An 18,693-nucleotide genomic window follows, 5' to 3' on the forward strand; every position below is an offset into this window, starting at 1 on the left:
CAAGAAGACAACCATACTTTCATCCCCCCCCCAATCTTCCTCCTTCCTTTTTAAAAAAAATTTTGCAAAAACATAATTTCAGTCCACTCCACAATCATAGGCTTACTGCATCACTAACCATACTATTCAACAAGTAAAAAGTATATAGACCACAGTTCCACAGGGATATAAACATGGGCTAAAAACAACAGTCAAACCTCAAGATGTCTATTTTGTTCCTGTACATTTTTTATATTCTGTATTAACTACCTCGTATCAGAGAAAACACATATTTGTCTTTTGGGGACTGGCTTATTTCACTAAGCATAGTGGTGGAAACCAGAGGTGTTGTTGTTGTTGTTGTTGTTGTTTAAGGGAAAGGGTTTATTGGGGAACACCCTACAGACCAGAGTGAAGGGGCGGCGAAGGAAAGAGAAAGAGAGTATAAGAGAGAGAGAGACAGAGGAGAGAAGATAGAGTAGAAAGATGAGCCAAGAGAGAGGAGAGAGCACAGGAGAGAAGAACCAAGAGCCAAGAGAGCCGTGTTCAGGAACAGGCCCTTTTAAAACTTTGCCTGAGGGCGGGCAGGGAAGCAGGAGCAGCTAATCCCATTAGGATGGGGGTGGAGCCTGGCTCAGGTAGCTGGGCCTTGCGGCTACCTGGCTAAAACTGCCCCAGTTTCCTAACATTCTCCCCTTTTGTTTTTTATAAAGCAGGGCTTGTATGGGGTTACATTAGTCCCAAAAGTCCAGGAGGGGTAGAGGGATGATGATCTGTCTTTAGAGCTACTTCCTGCTGACATGGGGGGACGAGGTACTCTTTGCTGGCATGGGAGCGATGTCTCAGGCCACTGTCTCCTGGGTGGGGAGCCAAGTACATTCCCATAGCAGCATTTGGTTGACCGCCTGGTTGCTGAAGGCCTTCGTTTGTTCCATTATAACCTGCTGTAAACACTTAGACACTGTAGTATAAAAGACAGGGTGAGAATAGTAACCAATGATCCTAAGACTAGCATTAACCAGGTAATAAGAGGATTTTATAGAGAGGAAATGGAGGGGGTCTCTGGACCCTTGTGGGGACAGTTTGATGGATGTGGCTTAAAGCTGATTCCAGCCAAGACTGGGAGAAAGCCACTTAACTTTTACAGGTAGCGGGGTTTGTCTGTAGAGAAATTCTGAACAATCATACAACATTAAGAGGGGAAGAGGACTATCAGTACACACAGGTTGGGAGTAGACCCATTGGTGGTAGAGTAGAGGCTATGATTACAAAGGAATGAGGCCCAAGTGGGCTAGATAGGGTCTAGAACAAAGGACAGAGTCATTATTAGAGGAGCTAAGAAAGGTGCTGTCTAAGCTACAGATAAGTTTTCTGATTGAGAGGCAAATAGAACCTGACAGAAGGGGCTTGATAATAATCTGTTGGGCTTTAGGCCTTGTAAGTTAAGAGGCCCAGACCTATCTATCTCTTCACATAGGGTACATCCTAAGGGAGGTGTGAACCTCCTTGGGGAAGGCACCCTGTTGACTTCCATTACCTAGCTGTCCTGGGAGGAGAGCTGGCCAGGTAAAGGCAGGTGGCATCTCTAACAGGAAATTTACAGTTCTGCCTGCAATGTTACTGACCCAACTTGGCCATTTCCTCAGCTGCGGTGGTCACTTTGGAAGCTGGGCTGAGTGAAGGGCTTTTCAGCTTAGAGCCAATAAGATCTGTGGCTCTGACCTGGGCATCCTTCGACTCCAGGGCAGGTCCATTTCCAGTGATCCAACTCTTGGCTGGCAGAGCTGCCAAGGCTCTCCACAAGCTGACTTCTGCTGAAGCCCAGGCTTACCACATTGCAAGCCACTGCAGTGGACTGGCCTGTTGGGTCTCCTTGAGGGCAGATTACTATACAGAGCAGCCATTAATAGGCCTGCCACCCATTGCTTCTGATGCCTAGCTTTCTTTTCCTCCTGGGTGGAAACCAGAGTTTTTAATTCCTAATGCAATGGTCTTTTTCCCTTCCCTACAAGTCACTTTAGAACTAAGAGAAAACTGAAAATAATAAAGTACCAGATGATGGTGACGCTCAAGGAGCTTACGAGTGGGTTGTGGGTGATGTTTTTTAAAACTTTTTAGGTGAATCCAACTGTTTTATGGATCCGTCTTTCTACATAGTAGACAATGATATGGGGAGAATGTGATGGGGAAGTTACTATTCTCTGTGCCTGGTATTATGATCTCCAAGATAATATTAATGTTTAACCTGTAATTTGAGGCTAAGGAGGAACCAATGAAACTAGTGGTAAATTTGGGAATGATTTTGTGAAAAGCAGTTTGCCTTCTACTAACTCAACCTTAGAGTCAGACTCTTAATGAATTGGAGGCAGCTTCAAAAGCATGAAAGCAAAATGGCTCCAAGAGCAAATTCTAAAATACCTGCATTTCAGATTTCAGAGTGTCAGCCATAATAGCCGTCTCCGTGTCTTCCCCAGACAGGGGGGTGAGGCCAGCCTCTGAGCTGGTGGCAGGCTTGCAGCAGGAGCCCGGCATCCTGACTGCCGGTCTGCTGCCTTAGCACTGCTCCTTCAGACTGTCAGACCCTGCTGGCACAAAGCAGCCACGGTCACTGCCACTCATCAGGTGTTTGAAACATTGGGATTGCAGTTTTCAGAATGACAGCTAATTCTCTAAAACCTCACTACAAACCTAGGGCATAGGGTTTGATTTTACCATTTGCCATAAAAAAGGAAATGGAAGACGAGATAGACATACATACTAGATAACTTGTCCAAGATCACACAGCTAGATCTCAGAATATGAAGCAAAGGTGATCTGGCCCCCAAAATCTATATTCTTAACATACTCCCCAAATCTTCCAATGTTGAAGTACTAAAGCCATTCGTGCCATTGGTAAGAAAGAAATAGTAGACCCTCTTCATGCTTTTGGTTCATTTATAATTTAGGCAGGGAGGTAGATACACACTTATGAGAAGTGGAAAATAACAAAAATAGACTGAATCTAACCAACTTTCAAATAAATAAAATAAATCTTTAAAAAAAATAAAATACTGATTAAGGTACCAGCATTGTGGTACAGCAGGTTAGGCCACTGCCTGCAACACTAGCATCCCATATGGAAGCTGGTTCGTTTTGCAAGGATGCCATATTCTCTCCTACTGTGGGGACTTAGCAAGTGCCATGCCTGCTGCCTGGAATGCCCTCTGTATGGCCAGCTCCCTCTCAGCCAGGAGGTCTCACCTCTGCCCCCTTTAACTAAGTCCTTTTCCAGCTACCTTTGCCAACAGCCTTCCTTCCTACCTATTTTCAGATAGCATAACAGGCTACCTGATGCTCTTGTTAGTGTTGCCATAGTCTGAAAACATGTTGTATCACTTTATAAAAACCCTTTCCATCTCCTGCTCTGGGATCTTGTATATCACTCACTGCTGTGTCCCCAGGGCCTGATATGATGTCTAGCACATCAGGGGCTCCCAGCTAACTACCACTTTTATTTTTTTAGACCCTCCTCTGATGCTCACAGAAGGACTAGAGACTCCTAGATGGACAGGTAGATGATTACATTTTTATTGACTGCCTCCTCTCTGTCACACACTGTGCTAGAAAACAAAAATAATAATAGACAAGGCCTTTAGACTTAGGATTCTCACAGTCTAGAATAACACGGAAACTATATAAGCTGAGTAAGTATCATCTATTAAAGCAGTAATAATTGTAATAGGAAAATAAAGTGGCATAATATTTGGGCTAGACATATCTTGAGCAAGACTATGAAAACACAAGTTATTGTCAAGGAAGCTAACATGTAAGCAAATATTACTGCCTTTTTATGTACATCATTATTCAGGTATTTGTCTTTCTTCCCAACTAAAATGATTACTCCATGAGGGTAGAGAGTTTGTTCTGCTTCTTACTGATTGCCAGTATCTAGAACAATGGCTGCCGCATAATTAGAACTCAGATTATTGAACAAAAGGAAACACGAATCCTGTATGATGAAAAAGATCTGGAAGAAAGTCACTCCACAACATCACATACAGGAAAAGCATTTCTGTCTGGACATGGTATTGGATGTACAAATTTATGCGAAATATAAGAGTAACAGCCTTGAAATGCTTTCTGTAGTTACATAAAAGTTAACAAAGGTTGCTAGTGTTTTATCCATCCAACCTTCTTCCCATCATTCTCTTTATCTGTCATTCCATTGGTCTCTCATTTACTCAGTCATTTAGTAAGTACTGCTTGCATGTATGGTAGGATCTGGAAAAATCCAAGTGGAAAACATAGATGATCCTTTACTCATAGAGTTTGCAGGCTGATGGCTAGCTCCAGGAATTCTTTTTGGTGGAAAAATTCTGACTGAGACATAAAGTACATCTGAAAAGTCTTTAAAGTGGTCCTGAGTTCTCATCATTAATAAGCCCTGTGTTATCACATATTTTAGGACAAGTTACAAGAGTCTCTGGTCCTTGGTTTCTCATCTACAAAATGGAAACATTAATGTTACTCTCCTAAGATGGTTATGGGCTATAATAAGCTTAACAGATATAAAAAGACTAAACAATGCCCAGGGTGTGGCCACAGTCACATATTAGTTGCCACTGCACCTTCTGGAATATTTCCATGCACAAAATTAGGCTTTTTTTTTTTTTAATAAGGTGGGCGTTTGGTCTAGCACTAAGAACAACAATATTTGAAAACATGAAAGAGAAATTCTTAGTAAATTCCTAGTAAATCCATTCCTCTATCAAACAGTAACCATGTTGTATCCCCTGAAGCTCACTTAGAAAGGGATAGTAAGAAGTTATTGGCAGGACATACAATAAAGCCACCTGAATTTTCTGGTTCTAAAACTCCACGGGACAACAGTTTCCAAAATTTCCCTCTTTTCATTCTTCCCTCAGAGCAATCCAATTTGACACACTCTGACTTCTGAGGCCACTTGTACCTCCAAAAATAAAAAATAAATAGCTTTGATGAGCTTATTTTGTTGTGGATCTATCAGATTAGACCTGTACCTGCCTAAGTTACCATTTGGAAAAGAGCCCTGCAGTTGCAATTTTAAAACTAGCCTAAGAGATTCTGTCTTACTCGCACACAGGTGCAATGACATGCTTTTGTTGCTGTTGTTATACAAAAATTACTGTAGACCTTCAGGAAGAATCTTATTCGTGTCTTGCACCAAGCACTGGTTGTACGGCAAATACTTCACATGGATTAATATCAACACAATGGAAACAGCAAATAATCTAGGAGCTCTCCTAGTTTCCTCTTTTACCCTCACATCTCTTCTCTGATCCAGCAGTTTCTGGTCTTCTTCCAAAATAAATTCTGGGTGCATTAATATTTTTTTAATCTCGTTTCTACTACCCGGTCCATGTCAAGTTACTTCACCTCTCTGTGGCTACATTTCCACAGCTTTATAGTGGGGTGATATCACTTCCATTCATAGATGGAATCAACTATGTAGAGGATTTAGACTAGATACTGTGAGTATGGGTTGCAATTTGTATTGTTGTTGATGTCACTATGGCTTCTTGTGTTTTCTTCCTGATTTCTTCTATTTCCTTGCAAAATTACAAAGCATCTAGAGTGATTGTTACAAAATCAATTCTAGCTCATATCAGTCCTTGGTTTAAAACTCCAATGGTTTCCCAATGCACTTAGCACAAAATCCAAATTCTCTCTAGGGTCCACAGGACTCTCTGCCATCCTTGTCCTGACCCAGCGTTGGCACTGGTCCTCTCCTTCCTGGCTCACTGGCCATGTGAGGGGGGCTGTCTTGAGACTTCATAGCAGTCATTTCCTCTCTGGGAATGTTCTCCTCCTAGGCCTTCCTTTGACTGAACTGAGCCCTTATCATTCAGTCCTCAACCCAAACATCACCACTTCAGAAAATTCTGGATCATCTCAAAATTTTTTTCACTTCCAACCTCCACTTATTACTTTAATCCAAATTTGCCTCCACAGCACTTCTTGCTGTTCAAATCAAGACTGCAGATGCATTTATTTGGCCATAGCAGTGGTGGTATTATCATTTATTTCACTTGAATGCCTTTGGTAAGGCACTGACTCAGTCCTAGACACTCGATTTGCCCAACCTGGAGGGCACTGCGTGGCATAGGAAGATGAAAACCACAAATACGAACATATGCTCCACTACATGAAGGATGCCACCCAGAAGATTTAAAAGGCGGCTTAGGTTAACTTTTAAAGACTTTCATGAAAATGAAAAACAGGGGTGGATATTTGATACAGTGGTTAAGATGTTGATTGGGACACCAGTGTTTCATATAGTTGTATCTGGGTTTGAGTCCCATTTCTGTTCCTAGTTCCAGGTTCCAGGTGCACTTTGGGAGGCAGTGGTGATGATTCAAATAGTTAAGTCCTGATACCCACGTGGGAGACCCAGATTGAAGTCTGGGCTCCTAGCTTCATCCTGGCCCAGCTCTGGCTATTGTGGGCAATTGGGAAGTAAACCAGCACATGGAGGCTCTATGTGTCCTTGCCTTTCAAGCAAGTAAAAAGCAAATAATTGCTACTATTTTTAAAAATGTTTGTTTACTTATTTGTTCAAAAGGCACAGCAAAAGAGAGAGAAAGAAATGGAGAAAGAGAGAGAAAACCTCCATCTACTGATTCATTCCCCAAATGGTCTCAATGGCTGGAGCTGGATCAAGTTAAAACCAGGAGCCAGGAACTCTATCCAGGTCTTCTACCTGGATGCGGGGCCCAAGTACTCACACCATTTTCCACTACCTTCAGAGGTACATTAGCAATACAGTCAGCTTGGTATGCATGAAAGAGTGATGATAAAGAACAATCTCCAAAGAGCCATTTCACTGTTGAGAACTAATGGGATATTAATATTTTCGAGATAACAAGAGATAGAGAGGCCAAAGATTGAAGAAATCAAGATTTTGTGAGCTTCTGTGGACTCTGTGCTTTATTTGTTTTATTTTACTTGGACTTCAGGACAACACAATGAAGTACACATTATTAATGTTTCCATTTTACAGATAACCTATATCAGAGCTTTGGGCTGTTACATGATTCAATCAAGGTGTGGAGGAGGCACTTGGACTTACATTAATCAGACTGAAAGACCTGCACTTGTTCCATTGCACAATGCAGGCTCTCAGATTGACAGATAAAGTAGAGAAGCCTAGAAACAAAAGATGGCTCTCAAAGGTGCACCAGGTTCTTTACAAACTGATTACTCTATGTAGCCATAGAAGTACAGCTAAAACAGAGACTCCTATTTAATCAATCATGGCTGAAAACAATGAAGGTTCTCATTTAGAGATGGTTGCACCCCTTATATGTTTTAAGAACTGCCAGGAAAAGAGGGATAAAGGTAACCTCTGCTTTACTGAGGAGCAGATCTAGGATAGGTGTAGGAAGTTCGGAGTGTGGCAGTCAATTTTGTTCCCAGTTCAACTTGACGGACTTTGAAATCGATAATAAAAATTATGTCTATATGTAGATGCATGTAAAGCATTTCATCAATGTATTTTTGGAGCCTGCAATTCTGAGCATGGATCTTTGTCCTCTGTGGAAGGATGCACAGTCCCTAAGGAAGCTCTACTGAGCACTTTCTAGATGCCAGGCCCTGCACTAAACACTTTACAATCATGACTTCATTTAATCCTCATCACAACGTTATGAATTAGGGAATAGCAGCAAGTACAATACTTCTTATGTAAGAGTAGATACTGAAATTTTCAGAAGTTCAGGCATCTGTCCAAGAGGTTAAGTGGTAATGCTTGAATTCAAAACCCAGGCCTTCAGTAATTCTGTTGTATGGCCTAGGAGCCTCAAATAATCACCTGGTCCCTTTCCAGGAATGAGATCCCACAGGCTTGACTTCTAACCTGACATTTGCATTAAAGGGGAATATGGAATATGTTCTTCCCAAACAAGTGCCAGTTTCCATGGAAGTTGTGCTTAAGGCTATTGTGTATCATGACATTCACTTGTGCAAATGAATCTATTGACAAGATAAAGTCCAGACTCTACCATGGGACTTAACATGATTTAGGATTCAACCTCATCTTTTATTTTCCCACATTAGAATACTTTCTGCTATTTGCTCATCTTTATTACTCCCTCCATACTTTCAATCATGTGCTATCTCTATCCTGAATGTCCACTGGTCCATTTATCTATCTGTTCATCCATATCTGCATTTCTCCATCCATCCACTAACCAACAATGTATCAAGGCTGTGCTTATTTCTGGGACTAGTGCCCTGCCCTCACTCACCACACAGCATCACAAAGGAGCAAGTAAGAAAACTACTTTCTAATTCCTACCCATGCTATAGGCTCCAGCTTCAGTTATTTCACCTTCAATGGCATTACCCCTAAGGATTATGGTCTCCATCTCTTTTGACTGCCACTCAACATTCAATAATATTCAATAATTGATATTCAATGAAACCTCACTTCATATGGGACTTGTGTTTTAAATCCAGAGTGAAAGCACAGAGTAGTCACAGTTGCCTTCATAAATTCCTTACAGAGATGGTATCACACTGGAGACTGACAATTTTCTCCTGATAGGCCCAACCCAGCAAGTTTGTCCCTCATGTTGAAAGAAATGACTATTTATTGGTTAAAATGCCAGAGAAGTCATCTTAGTGTAGAGTCAAATTATAGGAACAGTGCCTATCTAGTTAAAACTAGAATCACAGCACACTCATTCTCAGACTAAGATGTTCAAAATCGGACAGCAGGAGAGAACCAAGACTGAGCCAGAGCTCAGCAGAGACACATTGTCCCCTCCGACTGTCACACTGGAGTCTATACTCTTTGAGTAAATAGTGCAAACCTTTGCCTGAGTCATCTATATGTTCTTGTCTTTGATGCGTATGCACACGGAATATGTCCCAGTGACCTACCCAGTGCTGTCATTTAGTTCTTTCAAACAGACAGCTATGCTAGGAGCTCTAGGAGCACATGAACAGCATCTAGCACCACAGATGCTGAACAAGAGCATCTTATCAGCTCCATGGTTTGCAAGGTTCTCTGTGATGTGGTTCTCATCCCTGTAGTTTCTACACTCTAACTCTACTTCCCACAAATAAGACATGCTCCTTCCACAAATAAGACACACTCCCTGCCTCTGCTTATAGAGTCCTTTTCCATGATATCCATAAGCCTCAGTCCTCAGTACTCATTTCAAATGTCTCCTCTTCAGTGATGGGTTGATTGTCAGTGCCCATGATCTTCACCCCTTCCTGAATCCCTGCTCTTTACCATGGAAAGTTCACTGCCCTTCACTCTCTTGTGGGGCTTGGCAATGCAACATGCTTTAACCAGTAGGATGCTAGCAAATGTGACACCAAAAGCCTGAAAAGTGCTTACACAATCAGACTTGACTCTCTTGCCATCTGTAACTGCTAGAAAAATATTCCTGGGTTAGCTTGCTGGAGGGTGAGAGATGGATGGTGGTATGTCTAGGTGATCTAAGTCAATCCTAGATCTGCCAACTGCAAGCTGGACTCTGGATGTGTGAGCAACCCCAGCCTGCATCAGGAAAGCTGCTTAGAGAGTTCATAGTTGACTATAAACATGCAGGAACTCCAGGTGACCCCAGCCCAGAACAGCTGCACCCCTCAGACTCATGGTGGGAGCTCTTGAACTGTTGCTCTTGTTCCTTGGGTAGCATTAATGTAGCCGCAGAAAAGTTATGCACTATTAAAGACTTTCCTGATCATTCCAAGGAGAAGTGACTACTTCCTCATGTATGTAACCTCGGAGTTCTGAAACTTCCTTTATTATAAAAACTTAACACACTTTACTACAATAAACATTTGATGAGTCAATAAGTAACACAATTATTTGTTTTTAAGTTTGGCTCTCTTTGTAAAACTGAGCTTCTCAAGAACAAGAACATCTTTGGGAGACGGGCCATGTGTACAGTAAACACAGTTCAGGCATGTCCAGGATAGGATCATGGCTCAGTGAGTGGCAAACTTCGTGAGCTCAAGTGTCTTGAGCTATGAAACAAGGCCAGCAGCATCAACTTTACTGTCTTCATGAGGCCACCAAATGAGGAAATCTGTTTAAAGTAAGCAGCTCAACACACATCGCATCAAAGGGCTCAGTAAATACATCAGCAGTCCATTGCCTTAACCACCTGGCCACCACATCACTGTTTCAGTAAATACATTATCTGATTGAGTGAATTAATGAAGTGATCCTTCCATGGAAAATTCTAAGAACCAATGCATCAAAAATAGAACACCCTTTATTCAATTACTAATTCCTGACATCACAGCTGCCTTCGTTTGCCTTTAATTCGATTTATGACTAAGGAAGCTGATGTTTCAATTTACCAAAATTAACTATATAATAATAATAAAAGCATACCTTAGAGGACCATCTTTATATATTAATATCAGAACAGTAGTTAAATACAATATATTTGTCTTTCATTTAAACAAAAGTTGCAATTTGTTGCTCACTAATGAGCTCTTCCTGAACGCCTTCTGAGATACAACAACCTGCTCTTGTGCAGGCTAAGCAGGCTGGCTGACTGGCCAGTTTCCTGCACAACTAAGGAACGTGTATGAACTCACCTCTCTAGAGGCAGGGAGTCCTCTTTCACAGCCACTGCAAGAACAAGAGGCAGAGTCAAAAAAGGGCATTGACAGCAGGTTGGTCAAAGTGAACGATGTGCATGGGATGACTGAGACCCCAAGACAAGTGTGGAATGGCAGCTCCCCTGTTCTCCAAGAATCCCCCACCCCACACTGGGACCCAGGGGACTGCCAGTTTCTGCACTGCATCACTTACCCATGCTTTATAGTGATTATTTATGGGTACAATCTCTTGCATTAGACTTTGACCACCTTGAGGACTGGAACCTTGGTTGGGTTTATCTGTTAATCCCTTGTTTCCATCACAAGGCCTATCTCAAAGTATAGCTGCTCAGTGTGTGTTTGAAATAACCTTGAATATTTACCAAGTACTTACTGGTGTGCCACAGCTATGTAAGCCTTTGTTTTTGTTTTTGTTTTTGTTTTTGTTTTCAGGCATCATCTCATCATCATCTCAGTTATGCTATGCGATCAGTGTCTTCGTTATCCCACATTTATTGACCAGGAAAATGAGGTTCAGTGAACAACATGCCCAAACTTAAATAACTGGTGAGGTGGGGAATCTGCAAAGCCCATTTGATTACAGAAGACTTTGTCCTGTGCTCTCTGATAACCAACTTCCCTTTCAGAGAGGTAGTTTGAAGCTTGAATTATTTAATGCTTATAAAAATGAGACAGTCTTCCCTGATATGGAGGTGGCTACATTACCAAACTATACTTAAAAGAGCTCTACCTCTGGGGCCAGCGCTGTGGCGCAGCGGGTTAATGCCCATATGGGTGCTGGTTCGAGACCCAGCTGCTCCACTTCCTGTCCAGCTCTCTGCTATGGCCTGAAAAAGCAGTAGAAGATGGCCCAAGTCCTTGGACCCCTGCACCCACATGGGAGACCTGGAGGAAGCTCCTGGCTCTTGGCTTCGGATTGGCACAGCTCTGGCCGTTGCAGCCAATTGAGGAGTGAACCATCGAATGGAAGACCTCTCTCTCTTTCTCCCTCTGCCTCTCCTCTCTCTGTGTAACTCTGACTTTCAAGTAAAATAAATAAATCCTTAAAAAAAAGAGCTCTACCTCTCTAGAGTTTCAGGATAGGACTTAAGACAACTTGTAGCTGTGGTCCCCAAAGTGTGGCCTGGGTGCCAGCAGTGTAAGCATTTCCTGCAGCTAGTGAAAAGGCAAATTCTTGGGCTCCAGCCCAGAGCAATTGAATCAGAAACTCTGGGAATGGGGCTTAACAGTCTGTATTTAAACAACTCTTCAAGGTGGGTCTGGGGCATGCTGAGGTTTAAGAACCAGTGAGTTGGCAAAATTCAAACATGAGGCTGCCCAAAGCAGTTGAATGAACAATCACAGACTGCGTTAACTCTCTTGGTTTACCATCTGTGGGTGCTGATAGCCACAGTAGCACAAATGTTAGTGCAGCGCAACACAGTGCCCCAAAGTGAATGTTCACCTCATGTTTCATTAGCATGAACATAAGCAAAAGCATTTAGATGTCACCAAGATCAGACTGCAGCAGGACTGGTGACAGACAGGAAGGCGTCCCTCTAACCAGCCCAGGAAGACACAAAATACAACAGCAAAATGGCTTCCAAGAATGTTTCAGTTCTTACAAAGGATCAGAAGGCGTAGGGGACTTCAGTTAATTACTGAAGGCAGATCCCGGGGGCATGAGGGCGGCCCCACAGGGTCTTCGGTCAAGATGACACTGACTTTTTTCTCTTTTCAGCCCACACTCCCTTTTCCAGCCTCAATTGTGTTGACAGCACAGGTTTTGCAGGAAACACAAAGGTTCACTGGCTCCCTGGTCACTGACTTTTCATTTTCTTCCTCTTGGACAGGTTCCCAGTGATCAAGTGCAGTGCTCTCAGGGGAAGCTGGCTGGCCCAGGAGCGATAAGGGGCCAATCCCTACAGATTTGTAATTTCATGGGCAAGCTGCCACGGCCTCCATGTGAGACAAGCCGTGATGGATGTCCAGTGCCCTGGGAGAGCCACCTGGGAGTCCGGGCAGGGAGCAAGGTGACACGAGGGACACAGGCACACAAGCCCTGTGCATTTCCCTTACCTTCACTTCGGATCTCAGAAACAGCAGCTGCCTGTCTCCGGAAAACCTGGAGGTTCACCGCAGGGGGCTTGGGAGGCTTCGGGGGAGGAGGACCCAGAGACTCCACAGAAGGCAATGGCTTAGTTTTGGGAAGTTGGCGATGTCTGGTGTTTGGCCGTTTTTCTGAACATACACAGAAAATAGAATGTAAGTGATTACTGCCTCCATTTCTTAGCTCATTGGGAGAAACTGGTTTTCTTACTTCAATCTCATTCCTCTTAACACCGTTCTCCATCCAGCAGCCATAAGCCCTGATCCAAACACAGAGCTGCTCATGTGCCCCTTCCTGCTGCTTGGGACTTTCTTAGCTTGACACCTGCGTATTCCACTGTCTACTATTTCAGTATCTTCTGGCCCCTATCTATATTTCCTGATTCTTCTCTCATTGCACTGTAATATCCAACACCCTACTTCCCTGAACTTAACCCCAACATGTTTCACTAACAGCACTTACTTCTCAGTTCTCCACATTCAATTCTAAAAGCCTGAAAAAGCTGTCATGTCTTCCAGACTTGGCTCGTGCCATCCATCGCTATGGAATGCTGTTCTCTCCCTTAGCTAATTCTTTCAAGGCTCTGTTCCATTGATACCTCCCTTAGGAAACTTGATTTCTCCCAGAAATCAAGGCCAGAATTAATCATTCTCTTCTTGGTTTCCCTATTGCACATTGCTAATATCTCTACATCAGTATAATGGGAAATTAGAGAGGCTGATCTGTCTTCCCACTGAATGTGGGCTCCTATGACCAGGGATTATGTTGAACTGATCTCCTAGCCCCAAGAACAGGGACTACTTCAGAAGAGATGGACTATGACTATTTGCTGAAAAATTCTTCAAGCTTTTATGATTTGCAAATAACATGGGGACTACCTAGAGGAGTGACAATTGATGTTTGATTCCAGGGAACAAAGCTGGTTCAAGGGCACATAGCTAACTCAAGGCTGACTGAATGGTACCTGGGCACCTGTGAACTTTGTGCCTGAGGTTTTCCAGGACAGTCTCAATTGTGTAAATTTTCTTCTTCTGTGCTTGCACATTTGACTTCAGTAGAAATTCTAGTATTATATATGAAAATATTTCTCACTCTGAAAAGAGCATAAAATTGTACATGGCCCAAGTGTCTTGATTTTTTAATTTATGTAATACAGTGGTTGTCTACCCAAGTCATCCATGCTACAACTAGAAATGTGGACTAGTGTTTCACAAGTGCTCTCTGAGCCTTCCTTGTGCTTTCCTTTCTAAACTGGAGTTAAGGAAGGGAGGAACTTCTTTCTTACCCCATCAGCTGGGAGCTGCATCCCCAAAAATATGGGGTCAAAATTCCTCTTTCTCCTTTAGGCTTTAACTAGAAGTCACAAGTCATAAGCTTCAGTCCTTATCAAATTATGGAGTAGCATAGTGAAAATGAATCCTCACTATTAACTGGGCTCCGAGTTTACAAGTCATTGTGTGAAGTGATTTATGTGAGTTATCTCATTTTAGTCTCTCAACAGTCCATCTGGTAGGCAATCCATCTTCCTTTGCTTTTTCCTGTCCTTTCTTCACAGCCATCTTCCTTCCTTCCCAACCTTGCATCTGTAACCTGATCTAGGAACTGGGGACAGAGTTGAAAACAAGACCAGATATCCTATTGCCTTTCAAGAATTTTCTTTCTAATAGGAGGAGATAGATGATAAACAAGAAAACAAATACATGAGGTAATTAAATTTGTTAGTTCTGTGAAACAGTGTGAACTGTCAATGGTGAGGCAGTACTCTTTAGACAGTTTAGAGAAGGCTGATCTTAGAAAGTGTCATTTGACCTTAGACCTAATGTAGCTATACAAAGTCCAAAGAAAATAATTTTCCAGGAAGGGAATAACAAGTGTAAATGTCCTGAGGCATTTCAAAATCTGAATAGAAAGAAATCAAGTGTGCTGGACTATGAGCAGATAAGCTAAAGAAATAGAGATAGGAAATTAAGAGACATAGCAAAATACAGGGCTATGAAGACCATCATATGTAGTTTAGATCCTTTTCTATGCTCAAAGAGAAACTATAGATGAGTTTTATATACAGCAGATCCATTCATCTATTCAATCAACAAATATCTTGAGGACTCACTCAACCTAGACCTGTTTTTTTTAGGTTCAGAGGATATGGTGGTAAAGAAAGATTTTATCCACTTATAAGTCACATATTATTTAGGCAACTAAACAAATACATAACAATATACAGAGTAGGAACGTATGATATGAAGAAAGTCAAAGCAATGTTAAGAAGATAGAGGGGGCTGGTGCTGTAGCGTAGCAGGTAAAGCCACTGCCTGCAGTGCTGGCATCCCATATGGGTACTGATCTGAGACCCAGCTGCTCCACTTCTGATCCAGCTCTCTGCTATGGCCTGAGGAAGCAGTAGAAGATGGCCCAAGTCCTTAGGTCCTTGAACCCATGTGGGAGACCTGGAAGAAGCCCCTGACTTGGGATCGGCAAAGCTCCAGCCATTGTGGCCACTTGGGGAGTGAACCAGCAGATGAATGACCTCTCTCTCTGCCTCTGCCTCTCCTCCTCTCTGTGTGTAACTCTGACTTTCAAGTAAAATAAATAAATCTTTTTTAAAAAAAGATAGAAAGCAATGTGAGAGAGGTAGATATTTTATAAAGAGAGTGGTCAACAAGACTGACACATCAGGTGACACCTCAGCAGAGTCATTGATGAATGGAGTAAGCTGCCAAAGACCTGGCAGAAAAATGTTTCACTGAGGATCAAAAAATGGCAAGACTTAGAGTGAAAACAACTTGGTATATCTAAGGAACAGCAAGGTCATCTTGTGATAGGGGGAGGGCAAGAGAACTAGGCATTGGATCAAACTTCATAGCCTTGTAAGACTGTTGGAGTTGACTTTGAGAAGGACAGTGATGGGACCTGACTTAATGCATTAGAGGATCACTCTGCTAGGAGAATAGAGTGTAATTGAGCAAGAGTGTAAAAGCAGAGAGACCAACTGATCTATTGAAGTGGTCCAGGTTAGATGATGATGACGACGTAGAAAATGACAGAGGCAGAGATGGGCAGATGTTAAGGGATTGGTGGTAGAACCAAGATCTTGCTGAGGGATTCCATGCAAAGACTGAGTTAAAGGGAAGAATATAGCATGATTCCTTGGTTTTGGCAAGAAAAATTAGGAGAATAATTTTGCTGTTCATCAAGACAGGGAAAATTGGCAATGGATCGGATTTATAGGAGAGTAGATGAAGCTCTAAGAAGTCATGTAGATAGCACAAGTATATGCAATTTGTAGGAAGAACAGATAGGAATCAAATCAAAGTTTACTCAAAATGTCTTACAATGTAGTTCCAGAAAACTAAGCACTTTTCCAAGGCTGAGAGCAGATAGGCCTAGAATTCCCATGGTGGATTTTGGAGAAAACATCATCAGGGTCACCTATATGACCACCCAAGTCAATAGTTTGTTTTAAGATTTATTCACTTATTTGAAAGTCAGAGTTACACAGAGAGAAGACACACACACACACACACACATATACAGAGAGAGAGAGAGAGATCTTCCCTCTGCTGGCTCACTTCCCAAATGGCCGCAATGACCAAAGATTGGCTGGTCTAAAACCTGGAGCAGGCAGCTTCTACTGAGTCTCCCACACAAGTGCAGGGGCCCAAGCACTTGGGCCATCCTCTACTGCCTTCCCAGGCACATTAGCAGAGAACTGGACCAGAAGTAGCAGAGTCTGGAACCACTTCCTGTGTGGGATGACGGCATCATACACATTACCCACTACACCACAATGCTGGCCCTAGTCAGCAGGTTTTTTTTTGTTTGTTTGTTTTGTTTTGTTTTGTTTTGTTTTGTTTTTTGACAGGCAGAGTGGATAGTGAGAGAGAGAGACAGAGAGAAAGGTCTTCCTTTTTGCCGCTGGTTCACCCTCCAATGGCCGCTGCAGCCGGCGCATCGCGCTGATCCGAAGCCAGGAGCCAGGTGCTTCTCCTGGTCTCCCATGCGGGTGCAGGGCCCAAGCACTTGGGCCATCCTCCACTGCCTTCCTGGGCCATAGCAGAGAGCTGGACTGGAAGAGGGGCAACCGGGATAGAATCCGGCGTCCCAACCGGGACTAGAACCCGGTGTGCCGGCGCCACAAGGCGGAGGATTAGCCTGTTAAGCCACGGCGCCGGCCTAGTCAGCAGGTTTTAAGTCAGAAAAGTGCAACAACCTCTCCTCCAGTCTCATGGGAGTTACATTTCTTACCTGGGGCCTGGCCGGCAAGCTCACACTCAAAGACAGGCTGGCAGGGACTGATGCCCAAGCTCCTTTCAAGACTGGGCTCTTCCTGGCTCTTCCTGCCAGGCTGAAGTAGAAAAGAGTCACCTTCAGAGGCAGTAAGTGATTTTCTTTGTGCTCTCAAATGCCTCCGGGAGGGAAGGGTCTTGGATCCATCTGTTTTCACCTTTCTCCTGGGTTCCTTTGGAGTAAATTCTGTATCTTTTTGCCCTTCCAGATGGAAGGCCTTATTTCCACAACTGACAAGAAAAAAAGATGAAGACATCTCACTTTTCTGAGATGAAACCTTTTCCCAGTTCCAAAGCTTGTCTCTGAAGCTACTGGCCCCCATTGCTTCCTTCTCATCAGTCATCCCAGAACTGAATTGGTCCACATCTACCAGCAGAGAAACCTTCTGAGAATTTTCTGCTGAACACACTGCAGACTTTCCCAGAGGTCCTGGGGGATTCCAACCATTCAGAACTTCTCCCCTCTGGGGTAACTTCATTTGCTGGGGTTTAAGAGTCCAGGACTCCCCACCAGAACAAGATGGCGAGGGCTGCTTGTGGTTGGATGAGAAGGGTTTCCCATTGGTCAAGATCTGGGTTGACTGTGCACTTTTTTTATTCTTCTGAGAAACACCTGCTGGGAATTTAGTAGGTCCTAGAAGAGGTATGGCATCAAGCTTCTGGAATTTGGCCTGAAGTTCTTTGAAGTTTCTTAACCTTTCCTAAAGCATGAAATATAAAGAAGTATTTTATTATCCCAGGGAAAAAAGCTGACTTCACAATACATGTTAAGGGGCTCTGTCAGTGCAATGCAAGTGCTTACCCATTGGGCAGCCTTAAACAGTAATGCTATTGTCTATGTGAGATGGAAGGAAAGCAATTTCCTCCTATTTGAAACACTGCAAGTATGCTGAACTTTCTCATAGTATATACAGAACACTTACATAGTATTAACAATAGCTAAGAAATCCATTGACCAAAAACAAACTTTTTATGGCTTCTCTGCTTCATACAGTAAACTTCGTAAGGTGACACAACTAGGTTAGACAATGGTAGAATTAAGATCTCCAACACAGCCCAACATAGCTATATTTTAACCAAACAGAGGTATTTATAATTTCCCTGGAGACCTCCATCACTCTGATTTTGGTTGTATGTTCTTGCCCCACAGAATGCACCCCTCATCTACTTGTTAACTGCTTTCTTGCACTTCAAGGCCCTCTTCTCCAACAAGACTACCACTAGGGGTGACAGGAAGAGCTAATGTCTTTCTGCCTCCTTGGTGTTTCCCAGCTCTGTCTATCTTCGCAGTTGAACTTAACACCATGAAGTGGAGAAAAGAACAAACTAGATAGACCCATGTTCAAATTATGACTGCTCTATCACCTAAGCAAACACTTTGGGAAATTTCATCTTGCCTCTAAGTGCAGCTACATCGTAAAAATAAGTTATCAAGTGGTAGGATGAGGGCTACTACACATAATGTATCCAACACAGGATGTGACACACAGCAGACTCATGACAAACGTAAGCTGCAAGGACCTCAATGATACTCTCATATTTTTAGGTCCCTAAGGGAAGTTATGCTCTCGTTCTAGACTGAGGAAGTTCTGTGAAGGTAGGAATGGCAGGTCAACCCTTCAGGCAGAGGAAGGGGTGTGCCCAGCACTAGACAGTGGCTTGGTTGGTGGTCCAGGCAGGTGGGTTTGAGCTTCACTCCTGCTCAATGCTCTTCCTACTCTTTACTCCTTT

At 43.0% G+C, this 18,693-nt stretch overlaps 1 protein-coding gene across 1 annotated transcript in view; it reads right to left on the bottom strand.

Annotated features, from left to right (window-relative positions):
* FYB2 (FYN binding protein 2) overlaps window positions 1-17,672 on the bottom strand; it is a 114,488-nt gene extending 96,816 nt beyond the window's left edge. Inside the window, 2 exon segments of the mRNA XM_062190088.1 lie at window positions 12,646-12,807; window positions 16,922-17,672. Coding sequence (XP_062046072.1) covers window positions 12,646-12,807; window positions 16,922-17,672 — 913 coding nt within the window.
* Window positions 17,673-18,693: the final 1,021 nt, after the last annotated feature.

Source organism: Lepus europaeus, chromosome 5 (assembly GCF_033115175.1).
Source record: "Lepus europaeus isolate LE1 chromosome 5, mLepTim1.pri, whole genome shotgun sequence".
Classification (NCBI taxonomy): domain Eukaryota; kingdom Metazoa; phylum Chordata; class Mammalia; order Lagomorpha; family Leporidae; genus Lepus; species Lepus europaeus.